General features: G+C 55.7%; 1 protein-coding gene across 2 annotated transcripts; it reads right to left on the minus strand.

The window, feature by feature from the left end:
- Positions 1–169: 169 nt before the first annotated feature.
- On the minus strand, positions 170–13,651 carry SCNN1B (sodium channel epithelial 1 subunit beta). Of its 2 annotated transcripts, XM_033074227.1 has the most exons (14): positions 13,594–13,642; positions 11,217–11,365; positions 8,962–9,280; positions 7,362–7,881; positions 6,522–6,715; positions 5,656–5,759; positions 5,139–5,302; positions 4,587–4,694; positions 2,909–3,026; positions 2,410–2,485; positions 2,183–2,240; positions 1,768–1,829; positions 1,358–1,433; positions 170–1,045 (listed from the first exon to the last, which is right to left on the minus strand). In XM_033074227.1, the coding sequence occupies exons 3-14, from the start codon at positions 9,270–9,272 to the stop codon at positions 686–688; spliced, it is 2,151 nt and encodes a 716-aa protein (XP_032930118.1). In that variant the 5' UTR covers positions 9,273–9,280; positions 11,217–11,365; positions 13,594–13,642; the 3' UTR covers positions 170–685. The 2 variants fall into 2 exon arrangements, with proteins under 2 accessions (XP_032930118.1, XP_032930117.1); XM_033074226.1 differs by lacking the exon at positions 11,217–11,365 and having other exon boundaries at positions 13,594–13,651.
- Positions 13,652–20,376: the final 6,725 nt, after the last annotated feature.

A 20,376-nucleotide genomic window follows, 5' to 3' on the forward strand; every position in this document is an offset into this window, starting at 1 on the left:
CAGCCATCACTCATAGGATTGGCCTTAATTGTGACAGACAGCTGCCCAGCAAGGGGCACAGCCCTGCAGGAGTGGACAGGACACTGTGGTCACTCAGCACAGCTGGCAGAGTGGACAGGATGCTGATCACTCAGCACAGCCCTGCAGGAGTGGAGAGGGCACTGTGGTCACTCAGCACAGCTGGCAGGAGTGCACAGGACGCTGTGGTCAGTCAGCACAGCTGGCAGAGTGGACAGGACACTGTGGTCACTCAGCACAGCCCGGCAGAGTGGACAGGATGCTGTGGTCACTCAGCACAGCCTGGCAGAGTGGACAGGATGCTGTGGTCACTCAGCACAGCTGGCAGGAGTGGACAGGATGCTGTGGTCACTCAGCACAGCTGGCAGGAGTGGACAGGACGCTGTGGTCACTCAGCACAGCCCGGCAGAGTGGACAGGACACTGTGGTCACTCAGCACAGCCCAGCAGAGCGGACAGGACGCTGCGGTCACTCGGCACAGCCCAGCAGAGTGGACAGGACGCTGTGGTCACTCGGCACAGCTGGCAGGAGTGGACAGGATGCTGTGGTCACTCGGCACAGCTGGCAGAGTGGACAGGACACTGTAGTCACTCGGCACAGCCCAGCAGAGTGGACAGGACGCTGCGGTCACTCGGCACAGCCCAGCAGAGTGGACAGGACGCTGCGGTCACTCGGTGTCCGTGTCGCTGTCGGGGCCGGGGGTGTCCAGGGGCTGCACACGCAGGGAGTCGTAGTTGGGGGGGGGCGTGCCGGGCTCGGGGGGCAGCGCCTGGGCCCCGGCTGCCCCGGCCTCGTGCTGGAAGCCCAGGTTGGTGTGAGCCTCCACCAGCTCCGACACCGTCGGGGGCGCGTCCGGGTACCGCGCCCGCGCCCGCCGCTGCTTCAGCCCTTTGCACCAGCTGATGAGGTTGATGATGGTGATCCAGAGCGAGTCGATGATGATCTCCCCAAACTCAATGAGGCACAGCACCGAGCCCCCCATCCAGAAGCCAAACTGGCCTCCCAGGCTGGACAGCAGCCACACGATCTGCGGGAGGAGGGCAGTGAGTGAGGAAGGGGAGCCCCTGGGATGTGCCCACCCTGACCCAGCACAGGGGCCAGGGCTGATGTGGGGGATGCTCCTGGGACCTGCCTGCTGGGTGCCCTCTGTGCTGGTGCTGCCCTGGGGGCTGGGACAGGGATGGAGGAGGACTGGGGGAAGGAACTGAGGGCTGTGAGCCACCAGGCACAGGTGGCTTCATCCACCTCACTTATGACAGCAGCTGTGCACAGCAGCAGCCTCGAGGGTGTGACACTGTCCCCAGGGCCCCCAGCCCTGCCAGCCCCTGCCGTGCCTCACCGTGGTGGCAGCTGACTCCGAGATGGTGCGGTAGTTGTACTCCTGGAAGTAAATGTTCAGCTTGATGATGCCAGTCCTGTAAAGAACAAAACCCAGCTCGGTGAGGAGCTGCCTGCCCATGTCCTGCACCTCCAGCCTGGGCATGGTGAGTATGAAGTGACAAATCTATGATGTTGGAACTGCCCTCCATGCTGATTGTACCCAACTGCCCGTTTGAGTTTGAGTGACCCAGTCTCAGCTCTGGAGAGCACAGGACGTGCATCAAGCACCTTCTGGATCTGCTCTCTGTGTGTCCCAGGTGAACACGCTCAAACCTCGTCCTCCCTGCGCTGGCCCAGCGCCAGGGCTCGTGTCAGGCTGCTGTTAACAGGCTCAGCACAGAAGATAAAGTGCTTGTTCCTTTCACTCACCTGTCCAGAGTCACATTTGTTGACATATCCCTTTCGTAAGACAGAATATGGAAAATCCAGTCCTAGGAAAACAAAATGAGTTCAGAAGGAGCAGAGGCAGCCTGTGCTCCCCAAGAGCCTGTGCCCTTCCAGGACCAGGGGGATGCTCTGGACCTGAGCAGGGCACTGGGGGCTCCTCCCTGCCCCTGGGGGGATCCAGGGCTGTGCCAGGGGGGCTCAGGCTTGGGCTGACACCAGCCCTGGAGGGAGGAGCTGCTGAGGGGTCCCTCCTCCTGCCTCCAGCCCTGGTGCTCTGCTGGTTGTGAATGGAAAATGGGGACTTGAGCTTTGACCACCGGCTCTGACCACAGCGAGTGTCCCTGTGCTGGGAACAGGAACCATCAGTGTCTGTCACAAACCAAGCAGTCAGAGTTACCTCAGAGGCTTCTGACGGCCAGTCTGCCATGGAGATGGTCATTTTGTACTGTGTGTCACTGGAGGGAACAGAGAGAGCGTTAGTCTGGAGATTCCCCTCCTCTTGAATCTCTGGAACTTCAGTTCTCACAGGGCAAACCAGCCCTGCAGGGCTTGCTGCCCTTTTAGGGCTGATGGGACAAAAGGATCCCTGTACCTGCACAGCACAGATCAGGCTCAGGTACTCACTTGCAGGTTTCTTTACAGGAGTCAATGCAGATCTGACGCTGTTTTATGCTGGATCTCAGTGAGGAATAGCAATATGCTGTTTGGTGAAAACCACATCAAAGTATCTGTTTAGATAAGGACCCACTTACTGAGTTATATCAGTTTCATTTATCAAAATAAATATCAGGTGTGACCCTTCTGCACAGATTTGCCATCCTCCCTTTCAACTTTCATTTCCTTGAGGAACTTGGGCAAAACACTCAGACAATTTAATAACAAATTAAAAATAAACTGTAACTTTCTGAAGACAGTTTTTATAGAGGCAGGTTGCCCAGGGTTGATATTTTGACACAGCCCTGGCCTCTGCCAGCACAGAGCTGTGCCACCCCAGGACCCCCTGTGCTCTCCCCCAGCCCACAGCCCAGTCTGGCCCCTTGTCCCCAGCACCAGCCCAGGTGGCCACGTCCCTGGGAGCAGCTGTGCAGGAGCTGCCAGCCCAGGAACCCCCAGCAGCTCTTACCCCAGCCTGGGTAATCCTCATTATTGCAGTAATTCACCCCTTCGGGCAGAGGGAACATGTAGTGCCCACAGCCACAGCTCTCCACCATGTGGTTCTGGAAACAGGAGCGCAGGCAAGCCTGGGGAGGGAAGGGGTGCTCAGGGCTGGGCTCAGCCCTCGGGCACTGCTGGCCCCGGCTCTGAGAGCCCCTGGGGCACAGAGGGTGGGGGCTGCCCCTGCCCAGCAGCTCCTCCAGCCCTGCTGGGCACTGGAGCTTTCAAAGCCACTCCTGGGAAATGCAGAGAGCTCAGCTCCCACTCACACAAGGAACTGCTCATTTCTCAGTTATTGTAGGGCTTCATAGAAGTAATATTCCAGCTCCCAAAAGGGACACAGGTGTTCTCTTCCACCACAGACATGGCTCTGCTCTCCAGGCTTTACATTGAAAAAGGGCTGGTTTTACACTCTAAGGCCAGGAATTTCCAAATCCCTCAGCATAAAGAGCAGACATACGAATGATGTGTGTGTGTCGGTGCTGCTCTCCTGGAGAGGATCCAGCTGCCATTAGCTCACTGAGGTGTGAAGTTCATCACCTGAGACTGCAATGGGATTCTGCACGAGGCAGCACAGAGCAATAGCAACGTCTGGGAGAAGATAATTAAATTTAACAGCTGTGGGCAGGACAAGCAGAGAATTTCTGTGTGATAGGAAAGGTCCACAGAGTGCAGAGCAGTCAGGGAAGAGCCTGGCTTTGCTGAGAGGCTCTGAAGTGGCATTACAGGGGCACAGAACTCCGTCAGCATTTGCACTTCCAGGGAATAATGCAATCCTGCAATCCTCCCAAGTGTTTGCTCAAACCTTATACAAGCACCTTCAGAAGCTGGGTGAAGTGGTCCAGTTGTTATTGTATTATATAAAGGTAGAAATATAAAACCACTGCCAGCCCAAAGCCCTTCTGATCTCCAGGTGCATCTGTGAATCACCCCAAATGGTTTGGGTGTTTTCCTCATTATCACATCGCACCCTCAAGAGCTGCTTCTCTCTCCAGCACAGCCTGTTACAAATTAACCTGTGCTTAGTGTTTGCACTCTAATTTTCTACAGATTCAAGGTTTACAGACACTCAACTTTCTCATCCAATTTTCAGAGTGATGAAGAAGCAAAGGGCTGTTTCCTGTAAAACCAGCTGCATTTTCAGGGTTAAAAAATACTTGATTTCCCCAAAGAGAAAAAAGTTAAAGAACACAGGAGTGTTCAGAGGGAGAATCTCTCCTTTGTATTCCTCTCCTGTCAGGGGTAAATATCACTTGTGTACACAAAACACGAGTTCCTGAGAAGTGTCACTCTGACATTTTCTCAGCAGAAATTTCCCAGAGCCTCAGTTCCTACAGAACCATGTGGGGCTTAGGTCAGATATTAGGAAAAACTTTTCATGGAAAGCATTTGAAGAGGCAGCCCAGGGCAGTGGTGAAGTCACCATCCCTGAAGTGCTCACAAACCACCACAAACCACCACGAATGACGTGATGTGGCACTTGGGGACACGGCTTATCAGCGCTGCTGCTGTGTTGATACTTGGATTTGATGATCTTGAAAGGTTTTATGATTTTATGATTCCCCAGCACCCTCTGTGATAGGCAAAGATTTAATTGCTCGGATGGTTTTCCTGGCAGTGCTGTTTGGTTCAGAAGGGTGTCTCACCTGGATGGAGTAGGAGGTGTTGTACTGGCTGTAGAGGTTTCTGACGGGGACGTCGGAGCCGTTGACGGTGCAGTCGCTGTAGGGATAACCCATCCTCTCCAGCTCGTCCTGCAGAGCAGCCCAGAGCCCACACTGTGCTTAGCACTCCTCCACAGATCCCTCTGTGTGCCCATTTCCCTGTAATCCCTGAGCTCCCCACTGGCTGTGCTAAAATTGAAGGAGCCAGGGCTGGCAGAGCCCCTTCCCTGGGGATCCAGGCAGAGGGGGCTGCTCAGGGCTCCTGAACACCCTGACTGGTGTTTGTCCTGTCAGGCAAAGCTGACATGCTGGAAGAAGCAGCCACGACCTGAGCCCAATCTCCTGGCCTCAATAAAGCACTTTGCCAGGACAGTTACATAAACTCCTCCATAAAGTGCTCCAGCCCCTGACAGGTGTGTACCTTGTCTCCTTTGGTTTGAGCCAGTTCAGCCAAGACTTAAAGCAAACTTGGTTTAGGTCCCATCAGATAACATTATTCTCAGACAATCTGCTCCCCAGGAATGCCACACATACCACCAGCACTCCGATGGAGGTTTCTGTCCCAGCCATGGCGTAGATGCCCTGGTCCTTGAGGAAGGGGAAGCTCTTCTGCTGATGCAGCATGAGCCTGGCCCCAGCAGCAGAGGACAGGTAGGGAATGTAGTCCTGCTGGCTGATGTCCAGAATCAGCTTCAGCCCTGGGACACCAGAGAAAACACAGGAATTGTATTAGAAGGTGAGGCTTGGGGAAAGAAAGGAGTCTATTTTCTTCCCCCTGTTCCACGGTCTGGCTGCCATGGCCAGCAGTCAGGTGCTACCTCAGATATTTCAAATATCCAGAGGTTGCCCTTATGCTGTAGTCACTTTTTTTCTGTGTGGCACATTTTCCTTTTGGGGCTCATCCCCTTCTGGAAAGCCTCTGCTCCCTGTTGCAGTGCTCCAGTGACAGAGAATCATAAATCTGTCCTGAGTGACAGGAATGGGCACCAAGAGACAGAACCCACACGTGTGCCCCTGCTGCCCCCTGCTCCAGCACAGAGCACTCCCTTACCAAACTCAGCCCCGGGGTTGGAAGAATTCAGAGCCTCTTCATCCATGCCCCAGTTAAAGATGTAGCAGTTCCCATGGTCTGGGTGGTAGATTTGGGTGAAATTCCTGGAAGAATCATACACACAGAACTGTGACTCTCAGAGGGACTAAAGGGCTGTGACAAAAAGCAGATGGTGGGCTCAGCTCAGCAGCTGTGCTGGGCTTCACCTCCCCTTGCCTCAGCTGCTGCACAGGGACTCCAGCTGCTGGCACTTCAATCCCCTGCTTTTGGAAAATGCAAGGCAAGGTACAGGTGTGTGCTGGCCCTGGCCCTGGGACAGTGCTCAGGGGGATGGAGAGGAACATTTGTCACACAGGGGACAGAACAGCTGCCCAGTCTGAGCTGTGCCTACAGGTTTGGGCTGGCATTGTAGCTCCTGCTTTGATGCCAGTTCTTGCTTGCCCTGGTTGCAGAAGGGCTCCCACAGCCTGGGGTGCTGCTGTGTTCCCCTTCTCAGCACTGGAGATGGCAACTTGGGGTCCACAGGAAGCAAAGTTGGCTCAAATGCATTTCTCAGAGCCTTGTGCAAAGGGAGAGGGGCTGTTACTGGTGCTGCTGACTCAGCTGGATCATCACTGGATACCCTGGGTTCTCCTAGTCTTGAGATGTCATGAGCAAAGCAGCCTATCCAAAACTCTAACTCAGCCAGCACTCTTCCAAAAGGACACATTTCAGCCAGGATCACCTCCAGAAAACCTCTGGGAAGTGTTGTTAGAGCTGAGAATCAGCAGCAATCTCATTGACAGCTGATATAAACCGTAAAAAGAGAAAAGAACCCGAGTGCTGTTCATTCCTGCAGGGACAAAAAGGAGCTCGTGTGCACCTACTTGTAGTTGCAGGGCTCAGCCCCGTAGAGACAGGCCAGGATCATGTCCTCTGCCTGGTAGCCCATCCTGATCCTGTCGTGCAGAGGCACCTTGGAGAGGATGGAGGTGGCCTGCAGGATGTACCACTCGGTCACCGCCTGCGCCGCGCTGCTGAAGTTCCTGTACGTGCAGTTGTCAGAGCCCTGGCTGCTGCACTGGGGACACAGAGCAGGCAGGTCTGAGCCTGGGGGATGGCAGGGGCATGGGGACCCCCTCCCCATGCAGCTCCCAGGAACTGAGAGGTTCAGCCTGACAGAGACACAAGCTGGCTGTGACACTGAGCTGGCTGTGATGCTGAGCTGGCTGTCACCCTGAGCTGGCTGTCACCTTGAGCTGGCTGTCACAGTGCAGGGTCCTTCCCCAGGGACATTTCCCAGCTGGGCAGGTTATACATCATCCCCAGGGTGACCTCACCAAGTTAACAGAATATGTCAAATTCTTTAGGGCTGGAGTTTCCCCAGCTTCCGAGGCGTGCCCAGGCAGGTCCTTGGAGCCTCCATGGGAGCAGGGCTGAGGGGCAGAAAGGGATGGGGCACAGCCACAGCCTCCCCCTGGCATTTTGGGGGCCTGACCCAAGGAAGGGTGAAGGTGTCTGGGAGCCTGCAGGGAACACCCCAGCCCTGGCTCTGTCCTGGGCTCAGCCTGCAGCAGGGGCTGGGCACAGGCAGCCCCCAGACTTGGCACAGCCAGAGCACAGCCCCAAGGCAGAGTGGTGGGGAGGGGACACACATCTCCCTGCTGCATCCCTCCCAAGGCACCCACCCCTCATCTCTGCCCCCTTCACTGTGGGACCCCTCTCACCAGCTTCACTGCCAGCTTGTACTTCTTCTCTTCTGTTGTGCTGTTGGCTGGGCCAGGTGGAGCAGTGGTGAGGTTCCCTGCATCAGGGGCAGGTGGAGCAGTGGTGAGGTTCCCTGCATCAGGGCCAGGTGGAGCAGTGGTGAGGTTCCCTGCATCAGGGCCAGGTGGAGCAGTGGTGAGGTTCCCTGCATCAGGGCCAGATGGAGCAGTGGTGAGGCTCTCTGCATCAGGGCCAGGTGGAGCAGTGGTGAGGCTCTCTGCATCAGGGGTAGGTGAAGCAGTGGTGAGGTTCCCCATGGTTTCGTTGCCCATGGCAGTCTGGTTGGTCTCAAAGATGTCCAGGATGATGGGATTGTCTTTGTCGTGCTCGTCGATGAGGACCAGGGGCATCTGGTTCCAGAGCTCCAGGTCCAGTGGTGGGTACACGCTGTCACTGCTGTTCCCTGGCTGCAGGATCCTCTCCAGTGCTGCCTCAATGAGCCTGTCCAGCTCCTTCAGCAGGGGCTTCACCTCCGAGTACCTGGGGACAGGCAGCAGTGAGCAGGCAGGCTTATGGTGCTGGGGACACGTGCTGGGGACATGTGGCAGCTCACCCCAGTGGCCTGGACCTTCCTGGGAGCTCAGAGTGCTGCCTTGGATTTACCAGCAGGAGCATCCAGGCAGAGCATGGCCAGCTCAGGCACTGGTGTCCCAGCAGCTGCAGCTGGCAGGAGGGCAGTGGGAGGATAAACACACCCAGGGTGCACACAGCAGTGCTGGTACACATTGGTTCTAGTTCAGTAATTCACTACAGTTTACACAAAACATTTCTAGCAAGTGCAGGAGAAATCACCCCTAAAGCAATTCTTGTGCTGGCTGAGAGCGTCTTGCCTCGGGCTACACTATTGCATGGATTTAAAACAACTATAAATTTAAAGCAAATCTAATGAAAATCAGTGACCCCTTTGAAATCACAATTCAGTTCTGTCTCGGTGGGTCCTGGCAAACAGGACTGTGGAACCAGCCCTTAGTGACTGGAGTATGAGCAATGCAAGAGTGCTCACAGCGAGGAAGGGGAAGGAAAGAAATGGTGGGGAAAGATGCAAAGACTGATTCTGGCTGGGAAAGGTGAACTGAGGAAAGTTTGCAGGGAGGTAAAAACCTTCATTAGATTGACTGATATGGTGCAAAAACTTTGCTAGGAAGAAACTCTTCCCCATGAGGGTGTGAGACTCTGGCCCAGGGTGCCCAGAGCAGCTGTGGCTGCCCCTGGATCCCTGGCAGTGCCCAGGCCAGGCTGGGCAGGGCTTGGAGCAGCCTGGGACAGTGGGAGGTGTCCCTGCCATGGCAGGGGGTGAAATGAGATGAACTTGAAGGTCCCTTCCCATCCCAAGCTGTTCTGGGATTCTATGAAGCCCAGAAGAACTTGCAGGCAGATGAGCCCTCCTGTGGCCCTGAGCCATTCATCTTTGTTCTGTATTTGTTTTTAGGGCCACTTGGTGAGCCCATTGATGTTCCTAATGTGATGTCTGGGACAGGAACAGGCCCTCAGCACCTCTCACTGGCAATGTTTCTGAGGGGTTAGGGCACACACGGGGAAACTGGGAGATGAAAAACTTACTTGAAAGGGTTGGCATTGCAGACAGTGACTGCGGGGAACTTCATGGTCTTAAAGCCAATGGAGAGGGACGAGGTGACGTTGTAGGAGAGGTAGGTGTTGATGAGGATCCCCCACTGCCAGAACACCAGGGATGCGAAGAGCAGCGTTAGGAAGAACCAGATTAATTTCTTCTTTGGCCCCTCCTTGATGATGCGCTTGGGGCCGTGGGTGTTGGTGTTGTCGCAGTACCAGACCAGCAGCTCCTTGTAGGTGTAGCCAGGGCCCTTCTGCAGGCGGTGCAGCGCCCGCACCAGGTACTTCTTCAGGTTCATGCTGCTGCCTGCAGGCAGGGGAAAAGGCATCAAAGCAGCTCTGAGGGGAGCAGGGGCTGTGCCACACCGGTGTCAGCACAGCACAGTTGCTGCCAGGGCACAGCCGTGGTTTGGAACCCAGGGAAAACCCAGCACAGATGTGCCAGGGTCATGCCATGGCAGCACCTGGGCTGGGAGAGCTCAGGATTGGCAGCTCCAGAGTGTGAGTGCTTCTGTCCCATTTTGGCTCTTGCTGGCGGACCAGAGCTGAGTGGGACCTGCAGGACACGGCTGTGCCTGGTCCTGCTGTGTGGCAGTGCCTGCCCAGGTGCTGCTCAGCCAGTGGGAATGCTGTGTGCACAGATAGAGCTGGAATGCTGTCCCAGCCCCAGCCAACACTAGATGGACCAAGCAGTACACGCAGGAGCTGCCTTGGGCAGAGCTCAGGCACACAGAGCTCAGGGTTCAACCTCGCCCGGAGCCTCAGAGAATTTTTCTTAAAAGGAAGAAGATCAGAGTGCATCCAGCTTTCAGAGGGACAGGAGAAGAGGAGCTGAAGCAGCAGCACCTTTCCCAGGACCAGGAATGCTGTCCAGGGCTGCTGGAGGAGGGACACCAGATCGGTTTCTTCCACCAAATTCCTTTGTCTGACAGATATTATCAGTACGCCCCCCCCCGCCCCAGTCCTCTGCTCTGGTGAGGGATGCTGCATACTTGGCATTCATTTTGTGAGTAAATAGAACATTTTGTGCTGCTATTTTAAGGTTAGAATCTGTATTACCAAATCTTAACATCCTGAGGCAGGATTTCAAAAGGAACCTGGGGCAGCCACTCAGAACATTTGTCAGATCTAAGCTGCAGGAGAGCACAGTTAAAGATTAATGCTGGGAACAGGCCCCATCCTGGGAGGAAGAGTGCTGGAATAATGCAGCAATAGTTCACCAAGGAGCAGCACTCAGCAGGGCAGCAATGAGTGACACAGCACTGCTGCAGCTGAGCAGAGAAGGCAGCAAAGGTGTGCACGGGCCCCAGGGAGTGAAAGGAGGTGGGTTCTTCATACTTTTCAAAACTAAAAACCACTGATTTCTTGATGTGCTGGCCAGTTTGCTAACAGTATAAACCCAACAGATTGTGAAGTCTCTCTCCATGACACAACGAGAGAGATGGTTTTCACTGCATGCCTGTTACCTGTTAGATGTAGGTGATCCTCTGTGGGACAGGACTTTGGAAAGAACAAACCCCAGCTGCTTCCTCTAAGATCCGAGGGCAGGCTCTACTCCTATAGAGAAAGATTTTGTTCTGCAAGGAACTCATGTCCTGGCACTTGCACCCCTGGGCTCCAACATCAGCATCCCATCCTCAGGACCTTGTGACACTGAGCTCCTCCTGCATTGCCTGGGCTGGTTTGCTCAGAGGGAGCAGCAGAGCCTGGCTGGGTTTTGGGAGATGCAAGGAAAGGCAGCAATGACCTGGCCCCTGCTGAACTGCCCACAGCTGTGGGGGGACAGGAGCCCGAGGCCACCCTGCCCCAGCCCTGCAGGGTGAGCTCAGCCCCTGGCAAGGTCAGCCTTGGCTTTACAGAACCGAATCCTCAGAGCTCGTTTAGATCTGGGGAGCCCAGCGAGGCAGACGAGGAAATATTTTCTGCCTTTTAAGAAATCCAACAAAAGATTTAGATTAGATTGCAACTCCAAACCCTGCCCAGTGCAGGATCCTGCCTGGCTGGGGCTGGCCAGCTGTGTGCCCTCAGCTGTCCCTGCTGCCACCAACCACTGGCTGCTGCCACAGGGAGACCCCACTCGTGTGCTGGTCCCTGTGGGTCACTCATCAGCCTGGCAGTGCTGGGAGAAATCATTCCTCCTCATGTGGGATAAAAGAAATGGCATGAAGCAAAAGCTGCATTTGAATACACCTGGATGACTTTTTTTGCGATGTATATTCTCATTTTAACCGTTTTCTTCTCACCTGTATTTCCAGAGTGTTTCTGAAGAGGTTTCTTGCCCAAGCCCTGTTACAGGGACTTGGCACAGTGCTCAGAGCTCGGGCTGGAGCTGCTCAGGGCAGGGTTGGTGCCAGCCTGGAGTGGGTCCTGCTCTGCCCCATCAGGGCTGCACCTGAGCACAGAGGTGATAAACGAGGGATGTAAAGATCCGCTCTCCCTCTATGCACAGACAACCGTGCCCCCTCCCACAGCCCTGCCAGTGAGAGAGCAGAGCAGCGGTGGGGCAGGGCTGAGCAGGGCTGGGGGCACAGGAGGTGCCACCCCCTCGAGGGACACACAGCCTGAACCCTTTGCAGGTGGCTCTGGGGAGCCAGCACTGCTTCACATCGGGGCTGCTCTGGTCACAGCAGGGACAGCTGAGCTGGCTGGGCTGGCCCAGGGACACGAGACCCTGTGGGGCGCAGGGTGGGTGACAGGGTGGGTGCACAGGTGGGTTCTCAGGGTGCCACAGCCCTGTCCTGGCACCACGTGCATCCCTGTGATGACCAAAGCCACCCTGAGAGAAACCTGCTCCTGCTTCCAGCGGGGTTTCTCTCTGTGCTGTGGACGTGTCCTCCCTGTCTCCAGCACCGAGTCCAGCCCTGCCTCATCCCAGCATCATCCTGGGTGAAACTCCTCCACCTCACAGTGACATCAGACTCCCACATTACGAAATGATTGTGTTGACTCTGTTGAATCTCCTCTGGGGTTTTCCTAGGGCAATTGCCACTTGAAGGAAATAAAGTCATGAGCAAAACTTGGCCCAGTCCTGGAAGCTCCAGGGTTGGACATGGGCTGCAAAACCACCCTGACACTACCGGCCCGATGCCACTGTGATTGCTCAGCACTTTCTCTCCTGGGAAACCAGTCACTCCTCTTTGATCACCAGCTGCTCATCTGCCATCTCCCCCGAGCCCTGAGGGAAAAGCTCAGTTTTCCTAAGGGAGACATCGATACTCTCTAGTGCTATCTTTGCCAATTAGAGGAATTTCTTTTATATTACCTCCCAAATTTACAGGTCGGCAGTTTGAAAAGTGGAGCAGGAAGGTGTCAGGGAGCAATGGAAACCTGTCTGAAGGTGGGGCAGAGCTCCCAGCAGATGCTCTGTGCTGCTGGTGGAGAGCAGGGACAGTGGCCAGGGCACACAGTGGCCAGAGCAGGGACAGTGGCCAGGGCACCCAGGGGTGCTCCAACGCCCACGGCTCCAGCCCACGCAGGCGCCTCCGGGTCTCCAGCCCAACGGGCAGGCGAGCAGCACTCCAGGAGTATTTACAGTCTGGGAGCTGAGATAGCGCTCACCTGACTGTGCTGGGTGTGAGGCTCTGCTCCCAGTTCCCTGCCCAGCCCTGAGCTCCCCTCTGCTCTGAGTCAGGCTGGCAGAGCTGGGGGTGCTCGCCTGGAGAGGAGAAGGCTCCAGGGAAATCTCAGAGCCCCTTCCAGGGCCTGAAGGAAGAGCAGGAGGGGGACTGGGGACATGAGCCAGGACTGATGGGACAAGAGGGAATGGCTTCCACTGCCAGAGGGCAGTGCTGGATGCGATATTGGGAAGAAATCCCTCCCTGGGAGGGTGTGAGGGCCTGGCACAGGGTGCCCAGAGCAGCTGTGGCTGCCCCCGGATCCCTGCAGTGTCCCAGGCCAGGTTGGACACGGGCTTGGAGAACCTGGGACAGTGGGAGGTGTCCCTGCCATGGCAGGGGGGGAAATGAGATCAACTTGAAGATCCCTTCCAGCCCAAAGCAATCCAAGATCCCGAGGTGGCCCTGACGTCCCTCTCTTGTAGGACAATCACAAGCCATGTGCCAGTAAGGTCACATTGGTGAGCTCACTTTGCTCCTTGGGCAAGGAACAACGGCAGTCCTGGGCAGGGAGAGGAGCAAACCCCTGCAGCAGCAGCTCCGTGCCCTGGGATGCTGCGAGCACACTCTGCCTCACCATCCTGGGGAGATGGCACACCTCCAAAACCAAGCCAAACACTGCACTACCCCACGAAGATGTGCCTTGCTCCCATTCTCTTTTATCAGGGAGATTAAAGAAAACCCCTGTGTAAATAAAGGTTAAATCCGAATTACCACCCCTGGCGGCACAGCAGGTACATCCCAAACACCTGCCCAGCAGGAGAAGCTGCCCCGCTGCTGCAGAGACGGGTGAGCTCGGTGTGCTCAGGTGTGCTCAGTGTGCTCAGGTGTGCTCAGTGTGCTCAGGTGTGCTCAGGGTCACACGCTCCGTGCCCAGCCCCGTCCGGCCGGTCCCTTCGGATGCCCGAGCGATGCCCGAGCGCTCCCCTCCCTCGGCAGCGCCCCGGGGCCACGGCACCGGCCAGCCCCGAGCCCGCACACCCTCCCGGCCCCGGTGCCCCCGTACCTGCGGCTCCGGCAGCGCTCCCGGTGAGACCGGCACCGGCACCGGCCCCGCCGCTCCGGGCCCGCCCCGGCCCGCCCCGGCCCGGCTGAGCCCGCCCCCGCTCCCTGCCCTCGCTCCTGCCTTGAACAGCGTTTGGAGCTGATCCTGACACGTCCCGAGGAATGGCACCTGGTTCTGCTGCCCTGCTCCCGTCCTGTCAACATCGCCTGGCACTGCCCGGGATAGCGGCACAAACCCCGCAGAAATACAGAACCGCTGAATCCCTGAATCACAGAACCACTGAATCCCTGAATTGCCAAATTACAGAATCACTGAATCCCTGAATCACTGAATTGCCAAATCACAGAATCAGAGAGTCACAGAAGCACAGAATCACCAAATCACAGAACCACTGAATCCCTGAATTGCCAAATCACAGAACCACTGAATCCCTGAATCCTTGAATCCCAGAATCACTGAATCCCTGAATGAATCCCTGAATCACTGAATCACAGAATCACTGAATCGCCAAATCACAGAACCACTGAATCCCTGAATCCTTGAATCCCTGAATCACAGAATCACAGAACCACTGAATCCCTGAATTGCCAAATTACAGAATCACTGAATCCCTGAATCACAGAATCGCCAAATCACAGAACCACTGAATCCCTGAATTGCCAAATCACAGAATCACAGAACCACTGAATGAATCCCTGAATCCCTGAATCGCCAAATCACAGAACCACTGAATCCCTGAATGAATCCCTGAATCACTGAATCACAGAATCACTGAATCGCCAAATCACACAACCACTGAATCCCTGAATCACTGAATTGCCAAATCACAGAATCAGAGAGTCACAGAAGCACAGAATCACCAAATCACAGAACCACTGAATCCTTGAATCCCTGAATCCCTGAATCACTGAATCACAGAATCGCCAAATCACAGAAGCACAGAATTACAGAATCACAGGATCAAAAAAGCACAGAATCTCAGATTCACTGAATCACAGAATCATTTGGTTAGGAAGGAACCTTAGAAACACCGAATCCTGGCATGGTTTGGGTTGGAAGGACCTTAAAGCTCACCCAGTTCCAAGCCCCTGCATGCCCAGGGACACCTTCCACTGTCCCAGGTGCTCCAATGTCCAGCCTGGCCTTCTCTGGGCACCCTGTTCTCTGGGAAAGATATTTATATTCAAATAGAAGGGGCAGAGCTCTGCCTCAGTGGCACCAATGGACTGATCTGGAACTTGGTGATCTCTTTCCAGGAGAAATGAGCACTGTTTCCATAAAATGTCAGAATGAACTGAACGTGGAAGCAGCTCCTCTGTTTTCTTGGGGGCTGGTAGGCAGCAGCTCAAAGGGGCTGGGCCCTCCCAGCCCAGCTGCTGGGATTTTCACAGTGATTAGCATGTGCTTTGTGATTTCATGACTTAATCTCAGTATTATGTGTCTTCCACACTGACTCCTGTTGATCCCATAATTAATCCCTCAGAGGGGCTGGAGGGATTGCCCCCCCATTTTCTGTATTCTCCTAGCCCAGGGCCAGCCCAGTGTGTGCCATGGGCTGGGATCCCTCAGCCCAGCACCATTGTATAAACACGTTTGGAGGTAAAATCGGGAGCATCTCGAGTGATGTGTGAGACGTCAGCTGCTCACAAGAGAACAGTGAATATGTACAAACCTCCTCGGAACCATAAATCACTGCTGAGGGCACAGCATTGTACACAGGAGCGATTGCCCCTTGCTAGGAGAGGTAATGACAGATTCTTGTTCAATCAGGACTTGGTCAGACTTTCCCAAATGTCCCTGTGTTCTGCTATTTGGGAACAAAAGGGATTTTTATTTTTAGCTGGCACAAGTGTACCTCATGCCATGATGTCAGGAGTGCAATGCAGGATTGTGTTTGAAAGTGTCTCCGAGGGAAGCTGGAATGAGCAGGTTTGATGGACCAGGGCCTGCCGGGTTCCTCTGTCCTGTCCCAGTAATTGCCCTCCTGTGGCACTGTTTTTCAGAGAACAATGTCTGTTACCAGCCCTGGCAGCTCCAGCACTGGAAATAGAGCGGGTGGCGTTTGTTCCAGGGTTTGGAACATCAGCCAGCAAAGCCAAATGACCTTGAGCTGGCTTGACTTTCCATCATCTCTCAATTGTTTATGAGAAAGTTTATTCATAAGCAAAAACCTCCTGCTGAAAATACAGCTGAAACGGCACAGGAAGCTGCCCTGCATCCCAGGCATTGTGTTCCCAGTGGTGTGCTGTGCTGGCATGATGCACTGCTGACAGCAGCTAAACACAGCTGGGACACCAGATCCATGGGGAAAATCAGCCCTGAAAGTCACTCCATCTGCCCATCCACCATGTTTCAAAAATATCAACTGCTCCTCAGTTTGTCTGATGGAAGGAAAATGCTTTGATGGTGGCTGTGGCTGCAGTGGGTACACAGGCAGCTGGAATTTTGCTGGATGCTGTTAGCTCTGGGTGTGCAGAAGAGCAGAGGTGCTGTAATTGTAATTAGGTTTATCGTGTACCCTTCCAGAGACATGCTGTCACTAAATGAGATCGAATCATTTTGTTATGAGCAGTAAAATCCCAGTGAAGTGACAGTGAGCATCTCCCAACCACCCTGTGCCGGGAGCCGCTGTGTAAAACCTGTAAACTGGTCTGTGTTTGCGTTACAAAGATCAGGCAGTAAAACCCAGACTGGTTTTGTTTTACAAGCTCAGAAGAGGGGAGGGAAGGGGCCCCGCCGGCTCCTGCTGGCCTGGCACAGCTGGCCAGTGGCCAGTGGCCACATGAGGGGTCACTCTGTGCCGGGGTCTGGCACTGGGCAGTGGCACCACTGGTGTGTGGCTGTGCCAGCCAAGCTGTGGCTACAGGGAGGAAGGGATGGGCAAACTCCACTGGGGCTCAGCTTCCTCAGCGTGGTGACACTGGGCACTGGGTCCTGGTTCACCTGTGGATGACACTGGGCAGGTTCTCAGTGCAGCACTGTGATGATTTGTCATTGGTGGGGTTTCCCCTGACCAGCTCTGTAACTAATTGTGACACAGAATTAGTTGCACTCAATTGCCTTTTCCGCTGTAGAAGTTTACTGAAAAAAACATCCTTGTGCTGTGACTCCAGCATCCTGGGATGTGGCAGCTCAGGTGGAGCCCAGTCCTCTGGATGCCCTCAGGATGCCCTGGTACAGGCCAGGGAGTGCCAGCGTGGCTCCAGCAGCATGCAGCAATGCAAAGGTGCCCTGGGCTGGTGCTTTATGGTCCCCTCCCATGTCCTGGGGCAAATGTGAACTATTTTGTGACTGATGACATTTTATAACGACCAGAGCTGATTTATAACATGACCAGGAGTGATTACCCCTGTGTACCCAGGGGAACAGCTTGTACTGTTCAGGATTCATTATGTAAACTTGGGTGAGAAGGTCTTAAAACCCAGAGGACGGTGCTGGAGTGAGAGGCGTTGTGACAACAGGGTGATTCACCCGGCCACAGCCAGCTCCCACCTCCGCCGTGCTCCGGGTGAGCACATCCCACAGCCCTGCGGTCTGCTCTGCTGCAGGTCAATACATACAGGCAACACATATTTTTAACCCCTAGAAACACGTTTGGACACCGCACAGGAGTGGAAGGGAGAGATGTGACCCCGTGTCGCACAGCTGGTGCTGGATGGGGCCCGGCTGTGTTGGGTTTTTGTCACTCAGCCCCAGGGTCCCGTCCTGTGCTTCATCTCTCACTGCTGTGGGCTCTGCTGATGGCCAGGCTGCCAGGGTGACAGTGCCAGCGTGGCCCTGGGGCTGGCAGGGCTGGCACCCCCACATTCCCAGCAGCGAGGGGGGCTCAGGTCCTGACAGGGTCCAGCTCCCACCCAGCTCCTTCTGGAGGGGAAACTGAGGCAGACCCGTAAGACTGGGAGGGACAAGGCAGTGCAAGAGTGTCACAGGAAAGTGCTGAGGCTTGGGTGAAGATTCCAGAGGACGGAGAGGCAGAACAGTCTGTCCACAGCCCTGGGGCCAGGTGTGTTTCCCTGTTTGCACCTCAGGCATGGCTCAGGTCAGCATCCCGAGCCCACAGCTGCCTGTGGGGCCGGAGGGGAGACCTCTGGTGCAGGAACAAGGACAGGGGGACTGGAGAGGCCCTGTCCTCCAGCAGCACTGCCCCAGTGCCCTCAGCACCCCAGGGCCAGGTCACCCTGCTCTGGGTGCCATGGGGGCAAGCCAGGCCCCGCGCTGCCAGGGCCGGAGTGGCACAGCAGGCTCAGCCCAGCTGGGATGTTGGATGGCACTGCTGGCCCAGGGGTTTCTGCTCGCCCTGCTCGCCCTGGGCACGCTGTCACTCAGCCTGAGCCGTGCCCAGGTGTGCCAGGGGGTGTGGGCAGCTGCTGAGGGCACGTCCTGGCCCGTCCTGCTCCTGGGGAGCTGCTGGCAGCAGGATTAGTGCCGGGCCCTGTCCTGGCCTGTCACTGTGGAGGGACCTGCTGCTCCTCTGGGTCAAACCCTGACTCACTCACGCTGCCTGGAGCTGCTCCAGTGCTGCCACAGCTCCCTGCCACAGCCTGGCCCTGGCTGGGGATGCTCCAGCTGCTGGAAAATCATTCCAAAGGAACATAGGAAGGGCTGGTGGGGATGGCTCAGGCCGGGCTGTCCCTTCAGTGCCCAGTTCTGGTGCTGGCTCACCCTGCCCTGGAGGTGAAGGGGTAAAACTGAGCCATCCACCCTGCCCAGCTGTGTTTGGCCAACCCAGAGCTGGGCTTGAGCACAAGAGCCTGGATGGATTTTCCATTTCCATAGGCATGTGCTGGAGATGCCTTTCCCCAGCCCAGCCCCATTTACATTAATGAGGCATTTAACTCCCAAACCTGTTTGTGGACCACTGCATGTCACACGGATGTTACCTCTCTGGAAGGGACCTGGGCAGTTTTTAACCCTGTCGGTGCTGCCTGGCTGCACCTGCTGGGAGCAGCTTTGGGCAGCTGCCCCTTCCTTCCTCTCTGGGGGAGGCTGGGATCCCCCTCCAGACTGGCACCCCGACATGGGCACATCCCTGCCATACAGAAAATCCCTGTGCAGCTGGGTTTTCCCCCTCAGCTCCTCCATCACCTTGGCCTTCTCCCCTGTGGCAGTGGCTGCTGCAGGAGCCGTGGAGGAGCAGAGCAGAGCGAGGTTCTCCTGCTGTGCCTCCTCTCCTGGAAGGGCTGGTCGCGGTGTGCCAGGGCCGGTCCTGGTGTGCCCGCAGCCTTTCCCGTGAGTCAGCAGCACCTGCTGCTGCAGGTTGGTTTCAACACCTCTCCCCAGCCTGTTCCCTGCCCAGGCAGTGCCTGCCAAGCTGCCTGCACCTTTGCAGTGTTTTGGGGTGCTCCCTGCAGCCCTGTGGTGCCACAGAGCCGTGGGTCTGTGGCTCTGGGGTCACTGCCATCCCTGCCCACAGCTGGGCTCTGTGGCTGTATCCCGGGGATGGGAGGCAGGCAGGGGCTGCTGTGAGTGAGGGGTGCCTGCTCTGGAGCGCTGTCCCCATCAGGAGATGGGGTGGATTCCCAGCCAGCCCTGGAGCCAGCGCAGTGGGGCAGGGGATGTGCTGAACCCTGGATTTTACAGCCTGTTGTACCAATAAACAGCGGGTGAGTGTCTCAGACACTTTGGGTTTATGATGTTTAGCATGTGCCAGTCCTGATTCTCAGACTGTCCCCGGTGGTTTTCTGTGTTTGAGGTGACTCAGATGACTCAGCATGGTTCAGTGTTTAACTCATGATGAAGCAAAGCATTTCTGGAGCTCCATGGCCCTCTGCCTTCTGAGGATTATTCATACATGGAGAGAAGGTGTTGCACCTGCCCCAAAAGTAATTGCAAACAACACCTGCCGAACACCTGTGCTTTTCCAAAGAATTTAAAGCAAGTGTTCTCCCAAAAAACACTTGTCAGGACACATACCTTGGGTTTTCAGTGGGAGAGCCCTGACAGTTCTGCTGCTGGACCACTACAGGTTAGCAGCCTTGTTCTCCATCAGAGGATATTCCCCTTACTGGAACTGCAGCTCTTGGCATAGAGTCTGACCAGTCCCTACACCTGCTTTTGTGCAAAGTTGGCACCACTCTGTTTATTTTCCAAGGTTTTGTTTTGCTCTGGGGAGGCTTTAGAAATGCAAAACCCCTGACCCATCCCAATCAGCACCTTTCCTGGCCCTAGGGCCAGGTGTGGGGGTTCCCTCCTGTTGAGGGGCTCATTGCATGATCAGCACTCACTGATTTAATCCAGCTCTGAGGGCTGGAGGTTGGTAGGGGTGTTTGAGCAGTCTGAGGGGAAGAGGAAATGCAGGAGTGGCTCAGCAGTGGGGAAGGACAAGGACCAGGACCAGCATCAGGCTGAGCTTGGGCAGTTTCTCCTTAGTGCTGCCTGCAGCAGATGTGAGCAAACCTCGTGGAAAGCTGTGGTCTCTGAGGGGCTGCTGTGGAATACAGGTACAGCTGTGGAGTGGGACAAATGTGGCAGGTCCTCAGCCAGGTGTAACGGGGCCAGAGCAGCTCCTGTGCCAGCCCCAGCAGGCTGGCAAGGCAGGGGTTTGTGGTGAGCTGTTCCTTAGCTCTGGGCTTGGCTGTGGCTCCTGTCCCTGCTCTAGTGGGGACAGCTCATGCCTGTAACCCAAGGGGAATGGGGCTCCCTGGGCTGCTCTGCCCTGGGTCTGTTCTGTCACTGCTGCCCATGGCACAAGACTGACGAGATGAGTGCTGGTATTTGATGCTGCTAGAGATGATGGGGATGAGCCCTGGCCCAGTGCTGGACCAGGGACTGAGGCAGATCTGC

This window comes from Catharus ustulatus, chromosome 16 (assembly GCF_009819885.2).
Source record: "Catharus ustulatus isolate bCatUst1 chromosome 16, bCatUst1.pri.v2, whole genome shotgun sequence".
Taxonomy (NCBI): Eukaryota; Metazoa; Chordata; class Aves; order Passeriformes; family Turdidae; genus Catharus; species Catharus ustulatus.